The sequence below is a fragment of the Cornus florida genome, unplaced genomic scaffold (genome assembly GCF_030987335.1).
Source record: "Cornus florida cultivar Cherokee Brave unplaced genomic scaffold, ASM3098733v1 CherokeeBrave_3.0.0_Hap2_Chr05, whole genome shotgun sequence".
NCBI lineage: Eukaryota > Viridiplantae > Streptophyta > Magnoliopsida > Cornales > Cornaceae > Cornus > Cornus florida.
In genome coordinates, this window is record NW_026775575.1 from 106,813,388 (window position 1) to 106,829,109 (window position 15,722).

Below are 15,722 nucleotides of genomic sequence, written 5' to 3' on the forward strand. Positions count from 1 at the left end.
AAAGAAAAAGATCAGGGAGGGAGAAGAGAGAATCGACAAAGAAACAGAAAAAATAATTAAAAAAATGAATCAAAAGGCGTGAGGCTCAAAAAACAAAAAATAAAAAATAGCAAAAGTCAGCAGCCAATAGGCTGCTGACACCTCACACAACTGACAGCAGTCGGCTGTCACTAGCCTTCCTCAATTTACAAAGGTGAAACATTAAATAGAAACAAGAAATATTGAATTTTATTTTTGTATATATATATATATATATATAATAAAATAAATGAGGGACTTTATTGATGATTTGATAATTTCTTATTAAATTGAATAATTTACTATATAATAGATTAATAACTAGTCAGGGGCGGAGCACATAAGTCTTATTTTGTTTTAATACTTGTATGAAGCAAAATTTTTGACGGCGAAAATACGTTAAAGTTTGAAAGTGTAAATGTGTTAGAAAGTTATAAATTATTGGGTTTAATTGAATAAGTGATGCATGATAATTATGTATTTAGAGTATGGATGACACACTAAGCAATCATAGATTTAATTATTTTTAGCCCTCTCTACTTTACAATCTTGGCTCCGACTCTATTTCACACATATAAGCAAAAACTCTGCCCGTTTATCACCCAATAGAAATCTACAAAGCAAGCATACACAAACACATGTATGTATTCATATGCATATGGATACACTTATTAAACATAATTATCTGATAAAAAAAAAAATCAGTAGCTTTTACTTACCTTCACGAAGATGTATGCAGTTGTGTTGAGACCTTATGGTAAGAGATTGATTGCCATTTGGGATTGTAATTGGAGTGGATTTAGCAGTGACGGTCTGTGATCATCAAGCATGATGAGATCAAAAGGCCAATCTGTTATGGACATTTGAGTTTGGTGCAGAAAGGATGAGAGAGAAGGAAGGTAAAGAATTAGAGTTGATGAGTCCAAGAAGATGGTCCCCGTACGTTGGTGGGCCTTAGCCTTGAGACTTCATGATGTTAATTGGTGACGTGGCACCAATGTATTCGAACTTAATCGAAAAACAAATTAAACAGGGGACGAAGACTTCCTTTATGTTTTGGACTTTTGATAATGTTAGGCCATATGATCCAAACACACCACTAGGCATCTATGCACGCACTAAAACTTTTAATTTTAATAAGAAAATTTTAAAATACACGGACACATGGGCTCCACAAGAGACATCCAAGTAAAAATGCAATCAAAAAATTTCTTATTAATTAGAGATTAAGATGTATTGATCCAATCAAAAAATTTCTACCAAGGAATGGTCTTTATTTTCACATATTTCATGTAATTTGTTCATTGATCTCTTGAAATATTGCAATTGTCTCTTAAGATATTACTATTTATCCCGTAAGTTGAGTAGAGCCACTCGAACTCTGGTTTGTCTTGTCCCATCCTCATATATTATTGTTCTTCAATTGTATGTGCAATTTGATTGCATGCAACTTGTGAAAATGTGGTCTTTTTATTTCATTTTTTCAGATACCAAAGAGAGATTTCATTTTAATAAAATGACGAGAACAAATGTCAAGAAGAAGAGCAAGCCCATTTACTCAGAGTCAGAGAGTGGGCTGGGAAACGATGAGGAAAACGTTAGAGCATTCATACAATCTGGACTCCTCTCTCCAAAATTTTAAACACAAACCTTTACATTCATTCATAGCAGTATACACACAATAAAAGTTGATTACAACCAAAAAAAAAAAAAAAAAAATCAGATAACATCATTTGGTAACTGTATAGCTAGCACCCTGCAAGCACAAGTATGAAAATAACAGTAACAATGCAATAAGTGAAATTTACAACATTAGTAGTAGTAGTAGAGTCTCTCTTTTTTTGGTTTTTTAAGCCCAAATTTGTAAGTTTTGCTGGGGTTGCAGTTGAAATTTGTGTCGCAGTTGAAATTTGTGTCGCCTCCAAACCCATATTTGGTGCAGTAGCCTGGATAGTCATTCACATTAAAATCCGCGGCTTCAATAAGCCGAAGGCCTGCCTGTGATGCCAGGAATTCCACATTCCATTCCAAGAAGAAGCCATTTGATTTGTGGGAAATATGAATTTCTCCCTTTTCAGCGATCATTTTCTTGGCATTCACTAGAAACTGGCGCACTAGTTTTTTGTGTCGCCTGCAGAAGGAAAAATTGTGTTGGAAATCATTTTAAGATAAATGTATAGATTCACCATAGCCATTTGTCCATAGAAGTTTACTAACCGAAGCGCTGGCTTGCGTGATTCATTTTTAAGAAAGCCAGCAAAAGGGAAATTGAAAATAATGCGATCGAATTCCATGGCCTGGAGTAACACATGGTTAGACATTTTAGTGGCATCCACACCATGCCTGACCTTACACCCTCTGCTCCTTAATTTTTCGATGTTGGACCTCGCGTTCTCATAATTTTTCCTCAAATACCCTGCAAAACTCCATCTCATGTAGTATTACAAAAGAGTATCATGAAGAGAATGAGTGATGAGTTTCAGTAATATATAAGTATTTATGCACGAAGTAACAAAGAATTGATACATATATGTTTCTTACCTTTAGAATTAAGAGAAGTTGCAATCATGTTGTTAGCAGAACCAAAAGCCACAGCCAAACAAGCAGAAAATGAGAAGTCCCCTTCACCCACTAGTAGAATTTTTTGATGACTGCTATAATGTTTTATCCATCTCTCTTTTTTCACCACTCCCTTACTTACCTTCTCTTCTCTTTCTCTTTCTCTTTCTCTCTCTCTCTCTCTTTCCTTTCCACTTGGCTCTATTGAGTTTACATGTGAGAGAGATGGAATAGCTTGTCTCTTTTTTTCTACAACTTCAATGTTTAAATCAACACCTAAAGGCGGATCTAATGTCGGAACATAAGTACTTGAATTGCCGAGTATGTCTGTGCTTGAATAAACCTTAGTTAGTTCTAATGCCAGAAATTCACGCAGTGACTCCAAACTTTCTGAAGAAATAAGCCTTTCTTGCTGCAAAGCACAAGCCGAGCCCAAGTCACCATGTGAATTCTGATGCAATGCACTAGTTGTGCGCGAGTAGTCTATATTTGAGTTCAAGCATGGTTGACGACCCAGTGCAACATGTTGCAATGCAGTGCTTGTGGTTGAATCCGGGCTAGTTAGATGAACTGATGAACCACTTTTGGTCAAGTCGCTACATGAATCTGAGCTTGGTGATGAACAGAGTGGTGTTGGTAGTAATGCAGTAAAAGAACTTGTGTTTGATTCATTTGTTGAGGTTGGACTTGGGGGAGGAAGTAGCAGATTATGACCTAGTCTGAGCAGATTATGATATGCAAATTGAATAATGTCAGAAAGAACTTGCCCCATTGAACCCTCCTTGATCCTCCTCTACCTCCAAGTCCAAGGGCCCTGTTATGAGATTAGAGAGTGATATATGAGGTTTATATATGTGCCATTCACTGAAATTAATTTTACACTCACATATTTCTTTTGAAAACATAGAGATGGAATATATACCGTTCTTTCATTTTCCCAAGAAGATGTGATAAAAAAAAAAAAAAAAAAAAAAAAATTGTGGTTGAATTTATCGGTAGAGCATTTAAAATTACTTGCCAAAAATTAACGAATAAATTATTATTTATAAATTTTAATATATTTTTTTCTTTTCGAAAAATATTTTACTCAACAAACTGAGTCTAAGATGGTGATATATTTACTTCGAAATCTAAAATGGATTTTTCTATTTAATGACTTAATTAAGGACACTGATGGTGTAATCAATGAGCTAGAAACCAAGTTTGAATAATTCCAATTCAATTCAAAACACACACGTTCCAAAATGGTAAGTTATTCGATCTCTTCAAACCCCAAAGAAACTCACCACCAAAACTATAATCTACTTTCTACCATTACAAAATTAAAAAAAAAAAAAAAATAAGAAGAAGAAGAAGAAAAATAAATAAATAAAAATAGTCTACAAAATTCTTCATTAATAGAAAACCCTGAACATTCTTGAAGAAGTGCCAGAGTGATCAGACAATAATTTCACAAATATAAGCAAGTAGCAACCAAATATCGATCTACAAAGAGAACACACACAAACACATGTATGGAATCATAATTTCATATATATATATATATATATATATATATATATATATATGTATGTATACAGATACATTTATAAAATATAGTAATTGTCTGTTAATAAAAATATCAGTAGCGTTTACCTGCATGAAGATAAGAGATTGATTACCAACTGGGATTGTGATTTAGCAGTGATGGAGTGTGATCATCGAACATGATGAAATCAAAAGGCCAATTTGTTTGGACATTTGTTGAGTTTGGTGCAGAGAGGGTGAGGGAGAAGGTAAAGAAAGTTGATGAAATTAAAGAGTCTACAAGATGGTCAGTACGTTGGTGGCCCCCTTAGCCTTGGGACTTCATGATATTAATTGGCCACGTGGCACGAATCTATTCCAATTTAATAGAAAAATCAAAAGACACAGAGGAATAGCTATGAAAGACTCCCAAGTTCCTTTTATCTTGGACCATATGAACCAAACACATGCCCCACCACAAGTAGTATACACACGCAATGAATTTTCTCACCTCCCTCCCAGATGTTTCATCTGAGTAAATTTTTTTAAAGATATATGTAATTATTGTATTATTTTTAAAAAAATTATTAAAATATTTTTAAAATTTTAAATATATACTTAAAAATATTCAAGGACATATTTTGGTTGAATTTTGTAAGTGGATAAGTATTTTGAGATAATTTAAAAAAAAAAAAAAAAAAAAAAAAAAAAAAAAAAAAGAAGATGGACAATTAAATTGGGACGAAAGAAGTATTAAATAGCAATTAAGATGAATTTAGTCCTGTATGATTTAATCAAACTTTCTGCCTTTTACTTTAGAAGGACGGAGATACCACCAAAAGACAAGTCTTGATGATAATTTAATCACATATAATCAAGAAGGGTCTAATTGATTCAATAAATTTTTTTCTACTAAGGAAATGGTCCTTGATATTCACACATTTCATATAACAAGAGTATTCCTAAAAAAGTGAATTGTAATAAGTCAAAACCAAACACATTTATATAATCCCGAATGCTGGATTTACATAACATTTATTTATTCATCTTTCAAAAGTTCAAAGTGAAAATTATCATTTCTTTTATTTATTTATTTGGTATTGCAAAGGGTTTATATGTAAATTTTATTAATTATGCTAATATTGTTAACGATTTTAAAATGTAACAAATATTGTTAATAATTTTATAATGTAATTGCACAAAAGCTTCTTTAAAAAAATAAAAAATAAAAAATAATTGCATCACTCCATTTAATTTTTAGTTTTGCAAGCAAATAACCATGCTCAAATATCAAAGACTTGCCGGACACCCCTTTGTAGTTACCTTTAAACATTGACAGCAAAAGCATCACGTGAGATCTAGATGATATTGGATTAATTGCACAAGAGCCCTTAAACTATAAACCATTTTTCATATCAGAGGTCTTTATGTGGTTTACCTAAAGGTCAATTCAGTAATTTCACAAACATTTAAAAATCATCTAGCAGTCAAATTTAGGAGAGTTTTATGTAATTTAACAATGTAAATGCACATATATAATTATAAATAAATTTCACAAAATATATAAAATCAAAAAACTAATCTAAGTCCTTCAATTCTTTCAAAGTTAAAAAAATAACAACTTAAGTCCCACAATTCTTCTAAATAAATTTTTTTCTCATGTTCCTACTAATCTTACTCTCACTATGTATAACTTATCTATTTGATTTTCAACTACTCCAACCAAACAAGTCACTAAATACCGACTTAATTCTTGAAAAAGAAAATCCATAATTGGTGTACAAAAGTGAAATGCCAACCTCGTTTTCCTTGATAATGAATGCTATGCGGGCACCACTTCCTGCTTGTTTTTCCTTTTAAATTCTTTTTGATCCACCTAGAATGCACTCTGAAAAGAACCCACTTCCATATTGTCACGACTCACACAATTCAGGGGAATTTTTTCACATTAATTAAATAATAATATGGTTCACAGGGTCTATCTCTCACTCTCCGCGAAAACTTAGTGGGTAAGCATCAACATACCATAGAAAAGGCACTATCAAGGCAGCAACGTGGTGTAATTGATGATATAAAACAATATCAATGCCGTTGATTGGGTGGACCAAATAGATCAACTTTTGATCCTTTGACAAGTCAAACAATTAGCAATTGGAACTTCAAGAAAGTAGAGACAGCATGAGCTCTTTTTGCAGGGCCATCTCCTTTTCGAGTTTTGGACCAATATCAACAGCAAAACATTTCTCATTCAAACCCAAACATCTGTCACTCGACTTTAAATCCCAACCCCATCTCCTTTTGTCAATTTCAAAACAACACATTGGTCCCACTACCCCTCAATCAAAAGCTTCTTTATCTTCTTTACTTACCTTTAACCTATGAATCCATTTCATAGGTTTATTTAAGAAACATCCATCTTCATCTTCTACATTATTAGTAATACTGGCTTCTGAAACATCCATCTTCATCTCTTCCATCATTGGTAATACTTGCTACTGAGGTTTTTCTTCATTCCACTTCTTTGAAGATGCTTTCCCTTCCCCCACCACCACCACCACCTTGGACTCCACCCCGAAAGCAAACCATGAATACAACTCCTCTCAACCAAATTGTCATAACAAAGCCAGCCATGAATAAACAAAGTGTATCATCAGATGAGCAAAATGGTAGCGCAAAAACACTGAGAGAGCAACCAATACTCCGGCAACCTCGTAGGACCAACCCAATGGTATGGTGTGCTGCCATCCTGTGTCTCATATTCAGCCTTCTTCTCATCTTCTTCGGAATTGGAACTTTGATCATCTTTCTTGACGTCAAACCAAGAAACCCAGTGTTTGACACCCCTTCTGCAAGCCTCAATGTCATCTACTTTGATTCCCCGCAGTATTTCAACGGTGATTTCACCTTCCTTGCAAATTTCTCTAACCCAAACCGGAAACTCAATGTAAGATTCGAGAACTTAGATATAGAGCTCTACTTTTCTGACAGTCTCATAGCAAGACAAGCTCTTCAGACGTTCAGTCAGAGGCAAGGAGAAACAAGGTTGATAGCTGTCCACTTGATATCAAGCTTGGTGTATTTGCCCCAAAATCTTTCATTGGAACTCCAAAAGCAGGTACAGAGCAACAGGGTTAGTTACAACATAAGAGGAACATTTAGAGTGAGAGCTACTCTAGGTCTGATTCATTACTCATATTGGTTGCATGGGAGATGCCAGTTAGAAATGACTGGTCCACCAACTGGTGTTCTAATCACTCATAGTTGCAAAACCAAGAGATGAGATTGCAGAACAATCTTTTACCATGTTTTTCAATTTTCCTATACTGTGTGGATTGAGAATTAAATCGCTGTTTCCACATGTATATATATTGATGTGATGCCTATCTTAAGGACACGACAATTCTTTCTGGGTTGTACTTAAACAAGCTTAAAGGGTGTTTTTTCACAAATTGCAGCCTCAATAAATGGAGTCAAATGTCATTTGTTTACATTATATCTTTGTTTGGTGTTCATGTTGATCAGAATATTCACACAAATCAACTAACCTAGAGAAATTCCCCAGGGAGGGTAGAAAGAAAGAAAAAAACGAGCACCAGAATAACAGGAAAAAGGTGAGTAAATTGATGTGGTCAAAATAAAAAAGAAAAGAAAAGATATGTACAAGATTATCATTAAGAAGCTATTGCCAGAAATTTATAGGCTTTTTCATCATCATGGCTTCATGAATTTGAAAACTTTAGGGGATTTCAAGGAACTTAGGATCAAGCTGTTAAAGAGCAGTCAGAGACATACGGTATCAACAAAGATTCCCTTGCTGATTTCCTTCCCATTTCTTACTCCTTTAAATCCTTATACATTTCAACAATAGTGCGCTCTACATTCTACTTTAACTTGCATTTATATATTTAATCCACCTACTTGCCTGAAAGAAAAGCTAGGCAAAGGATATCCAAAACAGACAGGTGTAGGATTTCATTAAGATACTAATATGGAAACTTTTAAGTCATTTGTTGAAACGAGCTGTAACACCAACATGGTATGGTTTTCAATAGAGCATATAATGCACTTTACCTAGATAGAAAATAATAGCTTAACCCACAATCAATGGTGAAACAAAAAACACGAAGGAAAAAAACATATTTGCAATTGCAATGGACTTTGGACTCCTTACCGAAGAGAACATTGGACTAAATTAACAATCTTCTTTCTTAAGAAAATCCAGATGTTTAAACAAGAGTTCCATTTCGCCTGACAATCATATCACAATATTGTACTAGAAATACTGCATTTTAATGTTCAAGACGTGTCTAACACATGTCCAAGAGTACATGATTAGTATGGGATACATGTTTGAAATATAAATTATATTTCTAAATTATTTATATGTTTAGGAAATATGGATATGTATCCGCTTGTAGCAGAGGAGTATAAGTATTTAATAGGATACGACTTCCTTTTTTTTTAATAAGTAATAGGATACGACTTCCTTATAGAAATATTCAACCTAAAGAAAATTTAGGAGATTAAACAAAATCCATAAAGGAATCCTCTTACCCAAGACTATGACCCAATTCCCCAGCCACACATTCCAATAAAAGATAGGGGCTTAACCAATCCAAAGAGAAATTATCCATCCTCAGGCCAACAACCCATCTCTCAACCACATAATCCATTGATCTCTAACTAAACATAAAACCAGTAGTGAGGCTATGGAGATCATAACATAATTTTCAAGTTCAACCTTGAAGAAATCGTAGACGCTCACATCTAGAGGAGGAAATCTTTGATGCAAATTGTTGTGGCCATAGGCTTTGCTATTCATAAGTTCTAATTAAAACACGAGGGTCAGAGGGAGTGGAGTAACCTTTGCTGGTATAAATCATCAAATAATGCTGACCTGGAACAAACATCTATGATCTTGAAAAACTCAATTCAACTAACATTTTGTTCATAGGAAAGAAATTTCTTGTCACGAGAACCTGGCTAGTAAAGGGAATAAACCTTCACGAGAACCTGGCTAAGTAAATGGAATAAACCTTTATGGGAACCTGGCTAAGTAAAGTAAAAGGAATAAACCTTTCCTTCTTTTTGCAAACTGATGCAGTAATTAACAGAGAGAATAATTTATTAATTGGCTCGGGAAGATAAAAATACCCTGGAGTTCAATTACGGATATAACTAGAAACAAGTTATATAGAAACAAGTTATACACAACTATGTAGAAATATTGAGCTCAATTATATGCAAGTCCTTTGAACTTTGAAGATCAAACACCAGACTTCACTTACATAAAGAACTTGAAACACACTATATAAAAGGCTGACATAATGAATAAAAAGAAAGTAAAAGAAAACCTCTTGTTTGAAAACTCTTCATTTATTATCAACCTCATGTGGTGTCTTTGCCACAATTGACAATGCGTGTAGTCCACTCTGCAACTCATCTTGCAATAAATCATATATTAGTCTATGCCTCTTAACCAAGCTCTTCCCTTCAAACTCCTTTGAAACAACTTTCACATTGAAATGCGTCTCGCCATTGCTTCCTCTGACACCGGCATGCCCAGCATGCTGATAAGATATATCTTCTACCATCAATTCAATAGGGCAAAGGTCTCTCTCCAATTTCTCCTTAATTCTCTCTCCTCTACTCCCCAAAGCAACACCATCACCACCTTTTGATCTCGAATCATCAATGGTCACTTCAGAACTCACTCCAATCATCGACTCCCCGGTTTTAACATCAATCCGTGGGCTTGAATTTGAGCTTCCAACTGAGCTTTCGCCACCCAATCCACCAGCCTTCTCAGCCTCAACATATAGATTTAAGGCCTTCTTTTGCATCAATTTCAACATATTCAAGAACCCATTATTCCTCGAAGGCGTCAGACTCTGTTGCAACCCAAGCAACACAACAAAATCGGGCGAAACCCTCAAAATTTCTTCAACGGGACGACCAGAAAGACCCTGAACGAGCAAAGCAGCGAGTCCCTTGGTGAGAACTGAATCGGAATCGGCTTCAAAGACCACGTTCTTGTCCGAGTCATGGTAGGCTCTGACCCAGACTTGAGAGACACAACCCTGAACCTTGTTCTCGCTAGTCTTGAACTGGGTATCGAGTGGTGTTAAATTTCGACCATAGAACAAGAGCTGTTCGTATTTGGCCTTGGGTTCTTGTACAGCTTGGAAGAGCTTGACGATCTCTTGGAGCTTTGGAGGGAGTTCTTCAATGGGTTGAAGAGGAACAGAGGTTGAAGATGATGGTGGTGATGAAGAAGGAGGTTTGGTGGGTATTCTTTGGATTGAGATTGATTTAAAGAATGAGAGTTTCGTAGGCATTGGTGGCGTTGACAGAATTAGGGTTTTGAAGATTGGGGCTTTGGGGTGGAGAAGAGATTGTGGGAATTTGGTGGATAATAGACGGAACGAAACAGAAACCGACATGGCTTCGGTGAGATCAGATTTCAAACTCGCGTTCCGACTCTCGGAAGAATTCCTGTGTCTGCACACGCGCGACGAGAGATGAACAGTTGGATTTGGTGAACAGAAAAATCTTTCTGCGATTTTGCCCAAATTGCAATGCTTTCAAGAACACCGTTAAATTTGTTTCTGAAAGGAAAACTATTTTTTGGCACCGACTGTATCGCCAAAAAGATAAGCCGACTAATTCACACTCTCCAAAGTGATACCTAAAGTAGTAATAATAATAATAATAATAATAATAATAATAATAATAATAATGAATACTTGATTTATTTGACTACACAAATTATATGGTAAGTGATAATTACTATTCATATCTAAAAGAAATATATTGTGTGTATTTGTGTTATAAACATTCAGCTTTTGCACCAGTACTACCAAAAATATATATATATATGTACTGCAACAAGCCACTGTGCAATGCTCACTATGTAATGTAGATCAAGCATTATAGCATCTTTTTATTAGTTATCACAAGTATGCAATGTGGCTGGCTTAGAACCTAGTTTGTCAAGTATGATTGTAAATGAATCGAGTAAAGTTTGAGTTTATTCAGGATTGGTTCATTCACTTGGCTCAAATTGTTATTATTTTGAAAAATTTAGGTCCAATTCCTTAAATAAATAAATAATTATTTTTTCAGGCTCGATTTAAACTTGTGTTTAAGATCGTTTTAATTCGTTCAATAACGTAAACGAGTCTATACAAACATATGATTATAATCATATTCACAATGTCAAGTTTTTGAATCTATACAAGCATATATTTATGAACAAGTTCACAAGCCCTGTACAAACCTACAACCTACTCATTTATTGTTGCTGAACAATTTGACCCTAACAATGAGTAAGGTTGGGCCACGCTAGGCTTGGAACTTTAAAAAAATTTCAAACCAGGCTTAGGAGCACAGGCCGAACAGAATTGATGACATGATATATTGACAAACTTGATTATGCTTAGCAAGAGAAACTAATGGAGAGAATCCAATCTCTTTGTATTGGAAATGGGGATGCCTTTGTTTACAAAACGATATTAGCATATAGGTTGTGGAAGTGTGGCCCACAACCTACTAATCTACTACTTGCTATTTTTATTTTAAAATAAGGTTTAGTGGGCCGGACTAAAAATGGGCTAGGGAACGGATTTATTGGGCTGGACTGAGAGTCCGATCCTTGTTCATCCTATTTTAAGCCTTGTCCATCCTATTATAAGCCACTGGGCTAGCCTGTAATGTGCTCAATCAGGTCCAAAATCCAAGGGAGTCGGACTGGTCTTTGGGCCTCAATTTATATATATATATATATATATATTCTTTTTGGATACAATTGCCCTCCATTATTTTTATTTTTAAAAAAAAATGACAAGAAGATCCCTAAACTAATTAATGCATTATTTCTCATTTTATAATATCATTATTATCCTTTTCACTATAAACTTTTTATTTTCTTACCTTAATTACTTTTTTTACAATATGTTTTAGATAGGAGAAATTTTATTCAACTGAAATTACTAGGATGATGGTCAATATTAAAATCAGTCACAATTATTAAAATCAAGACGATTTATTCAATTAAAATTATGGATTCAATTACAAGCATTGTAAATTTTTCTTTAAATTTAGAACAGTTATTTGTAGATATTTTAACAGGTATACTGTCATAGTTGTATATAATACCATCTCTTTTTTATTTTTTTATTTTCAAAAAATTAATGTTCTTGTAATTTTATTGTCAAAAGAGTTTAGAAATGCAAGAAGTAAGAGAAAAAAACAGAGCGTTAACAAAAAAAAAAAAAAAAAAAAAAAAATCATGGGATACCAAAAATGTTAATTGGGGAAAGAAGAGAAAACAAAAACAGGTTAATATAACTGAAAATGGTAGTTGTGGTATTTAAAAAAATAATTATTAATTTTTAGAGTTAAAGTTAGAGGTGTCATTTTCTTTAAAATTGAAGTGCAACAGTATAAAAATGGAGTGCGGCCTCCCTTCCGTTTTTGGTGCAAGTGTAAGGGATGTATAAAAGAAAATTAAAACATGGCAATGCCATTGAGAAATCATTTCCAAGTAATAAACGTAAGAGTACAAATATCACATGAAAAGGCTTTGAGAACATGTATTACAAGGGAAAATACAAGACATATTTGATGATACAGTTGGAGTTCTGTCAGAGCATCTCCTGAATTTGAATCGACTCCATCATACCTAATAAGAACTCTCATTGTTTTGATACTTCTTCATATGTGTGTGTGTGTGTGTGTGTGTGTGTGTGTGGTCATTTTTTAATTGATGATAGGATGTATTCTTACATAAAAACACTATGCAAGACACATGAATGGAGTCATTCAATTCCAGGAAAACCATATTTAATATTAGTACTTGTACCCCTTAACATACAGACTCTCAGAAGCCAATCCACCAGAACCCCCACCAGTATACTTGCCGAGAGTGGCCTCCGAGTTGGCCTTGCACCTCGTCAAGAATGCCTCCTGAGCTTTCCCCACATTCTCCTTCTTCCCTCCCCATGTCTTCAGTGTGCTCTGCTGCAAAGCTCGCCCGAATGAGAAGGAAAGCGTCCATGGCTTCAACACCTCCAACTTGTTCATCGCATTAAGATTCACAGTTGCCTGTTCCTCGCTCTGCCCACCCGACAAGAACACAATCCCCGGTACTGCTGGTGGAACCGTTCGGCGCAGTGCTGTCACTGTGTATTCAGCAATCACTTCAGGTGCTACCTGTGAAAAATATATATGAATTTTAGCCTTCATGGAGCTACAAAAAGCATGACATTAAATTAGAACAATATATGATGCTTTTACGCAAGCACTTTATAGTGTGCGCTTTTGTCTAGCGCACTTATCTAATTTTGATATAAATGTTATGGAAGGTGATTTCAGTCGTGTGACCTACCAAATGGCTTCAACCAATTCATTACCACTAAAGTAATAATTTCTTTTAAGAATGAAAAGTTTGAGCAGCCTATGTGTTGGACAAGCCTTGGCTCCACATGTTCTAATGTGGCACTTATGTTTTGCGACTACTAATATTTCGTGGCAAATACTTTTTGCATTTCGGTAGTTAAAAACCTGAAACTAGCTCTTTATAATCTTCTAAAATAAGGTACAATCAGTTAATTAATCCATTTTTACTTGCATCAAACGGCCTGATTTCAAGTAGATTAGCCCATTTTAATATGGTGTTATTGTCACATGTACGGATTAATTGGAGGCAAGTGTTTTTCATTAAATTGCATTTATGTTCTAAGTTCTAACCCAAAATTTTCTCTTGCTGCAAGTTTGAAAACAAATAAAGAAAAATTGAATTGCTTGCCAACATCCTACACACACACACACACACACTTTGCATTACCTTTGGGCTATCAGAGCCTGGTGTAACCATGTTGGGCTTCAAGAGTGTTCCTTCCAGAAGAACATGTTGGTCATTCAGAGCCTTGTAAACCGCTGCAAGCACAGTTTCAGTGGCAGCAGCACATTTCTTAATGTCATGACTCCCATCGGTTAGAATCTCTGGTTCAACAATTGGGACAAGTCCATTCTCTTGGCAGATAATCGCGTAGCGAGCCAATCCCTGCGCATTCTGCTGGATTGACAGTTCGGATGGCTCGGTTGGGCCAATCTTGAGGACGGCACGCCACTTGGCAAAGCGTGCACCAGCCTTGTAGTACTGCTGACAACGGGCTCCAAGGGAATCGAAGCCTTGGGTTGTGGTCTCACCGTTGGTGCCTGCTAACTCCACAGTGCCCTTGTCAACCTTAATGCCTGGTATGACATTGTTTTCTTGGAGGACTTCAACAAAAGGCTTTCCATCACAGGTCTTCTGGTAGAGTGTCTCCTCGAAGAGGATGACACCGGAGAGGTAGGGGAGGGCATTGGGGCAAGTGAAGAGGAGCTCGCGAAGAGCTTGGCGGTTGGACTCAATGTTCTCCACATTGATGCTAGACAGACGCTTGCCAATGGTGCCTGTGCTCTCATCTGCTGCCAAAATGCCTTTGCCAGGGGTGGCAATGTACTTGGCATTCTTGATCAGTTCGTCTAGAGTGTATGTATATATATATATATATATATATATATAGTTAGTTGGATTAAAACAATAGGAATAAAATACTAAAAATTAACGTAGCCCCGACCAGGCATAAAGTAGATTCCACTGTAATGTCGAGGAGGCTTGAACACTCAACCTCTTCTATAGATTTTTCTCAGCTTCCTCTTACTTTTAACTTTTATTTCTTTATCAAAGAGCATTTCAAAGGAAATTTAAGATGTTCTTTATTGGTAAATGATGACATATATATCAAAGTAAGTGAGTGAATGAGAGAGAGAAGATTACCTATAAAATTGAGGTAAGGAGAATTTGATGTATGTAATCTTATTACTAGCTGCTACCTGTTTTGAGTCCATAATCCCAAAATCACAATAGAATAATTTTATCATTACTTTAAGACCCGCACTAAATAAAAACCTTTCATGAGGTAGCTCACACCCTTCCAACAAGATTACCCCACCTCATAAATTTCCTCCTTTGAATGGTACTATTTAATCTTTTTATCTATGTTTTATAACACTTGCACGCATACAAATAAATAAGGACACTCGAGTATGTTCCACCCTCATTGTAACCTTTTCCTAACACACATTCATTCAACCATATATACGTGTGTGTGTGTCTCTGTATATGTGTGTGTATATAGAGAGAGAGAAAGTGAGAGAGTTTACCAGCATACTTTCCGATGAAGGCTGACATAGCTCCTGTTGGGGGTTGTTACTAGATAAAAAAAGAGACAGGACGAAAATGCAAAAAGCAAACTCACACAAGAAGAAACCTATATAGAGGACCTTTATGGAATATACTAATAGGATCTATGGAGTAATCTATTGACACGTGTCCAAAGATTAGCCCAAGGAAAGTTATCATCCTGGGATAAAGGAATGAGTGATCACTCTCGCTTCAATAATATGATATTCAGTCTCCACTTTATCCAACTCCTGTGATGAATCTTTTTGGGAAAAGCTGGTCCTCATCCACTTTTGTCGAGGTTATACTCTGGTCTCTACCTCTTCAGCTCAAGCCAAGAGGTTATTTTCACCATCAATCTTTGATTGAATGAGCCATTCATTTCGCTATTTCTTTCCATAAATAATGT

At 35.3% G+C, this 15,722-nt stretch overlaps 4 protein-coding genes across 4 annotated transcripts; 1 reads left to right on the forward strand and 3 right to left on the reverse strand.

Moving 5' to 3' along the window:
• Positions 1–1,651: 1,651 nt before the first annotated feature.
• LOC132308318 (uncharacterized) lies at positions 1,652–4,393 on the reverse strand. Its single transcript, XM_059806366.1, has 4 exons — positions 4,213–4,393; positions 2,560–3,391; positions 2,236–2,434; positions 1,652–2,149 (listed from the first exon to the last, which is right to left on the reverse strand). The coding sequence occupies exons 2-4, from the start codon at positions 3,347–3,349 to the stop codon at positions 1,831–1,833; spliced, it is 1,308 nt and encodes a 435-aa protein (XP_059662349.1). The 5' UTR covers positions 3,350–3,391; positions 4,213–4,393; the 3' UTR covers positions 1,652–1,830.
• A 1,944-nt stretch (positions 4,394–6,337) lies between these two features.
• On the forward strand, positions 6,338–7,532 carry LOC132308321 (uncharacterized). Its single transcript, XM_059806368.1, has one exon. The coding sequence runs from the start codon at positions 6,611–6,613 to the stop codon at positions 7,361–7,363; it is 753 nt and encodes a 250-aa protein (XP_059662351.1). The 5' UTR covers positions 6,338–6,610; the 3' UTR covers positions 7,364–7,532.
• A 1,770-nt stretch (positions 7,533–9,302) lies between these two features.
• Positions 9,303–10,756, reverse strand: LOC132308319 (sufE-like protein 1, chloroplastic/mitochondrial). Its single transcript, XM_059806367.1, has one exon. It carries the CDS (start codon positions 10,524–10,526, stop codon positions 9,456–9,458), a length of 1,071 nt encoding a protein of 356 aa, XP_059662350.1. The 5' UTR covers positions 10,527–10,756; the 3' UTR covers positions 9,303–9,455.
• A 1,830-nt stretch (positions 10,757–12,586) lies between these two features.
• On the reverse strand, positions 12,587–15,434 carry LOC132308323 (fructose-bisphosphate aldolase, cytoplasmic isozyme 1). Its single transcript, XM_059806373.1, has 3 exons — positions 15,295–15,434; positions 13,931–14,613; positions 12,587–13,296 (listed from the first exon to the last, which is right to left on the reverse strand). Exons 1-3 carry the CDS (start codon positions 15,320–15,322, stop codon positions 12,934–12,936), a joined length of 1,074 nt encoding a protein of 357 aa, XP_059662356.1. The 5' UTR covers positions 15,323–15,434; the 3' UTR covers positions 12,587–12,933.
• Between the last annotated feature and the right edge of the window lie 288 nt (positions 15,435–15,722).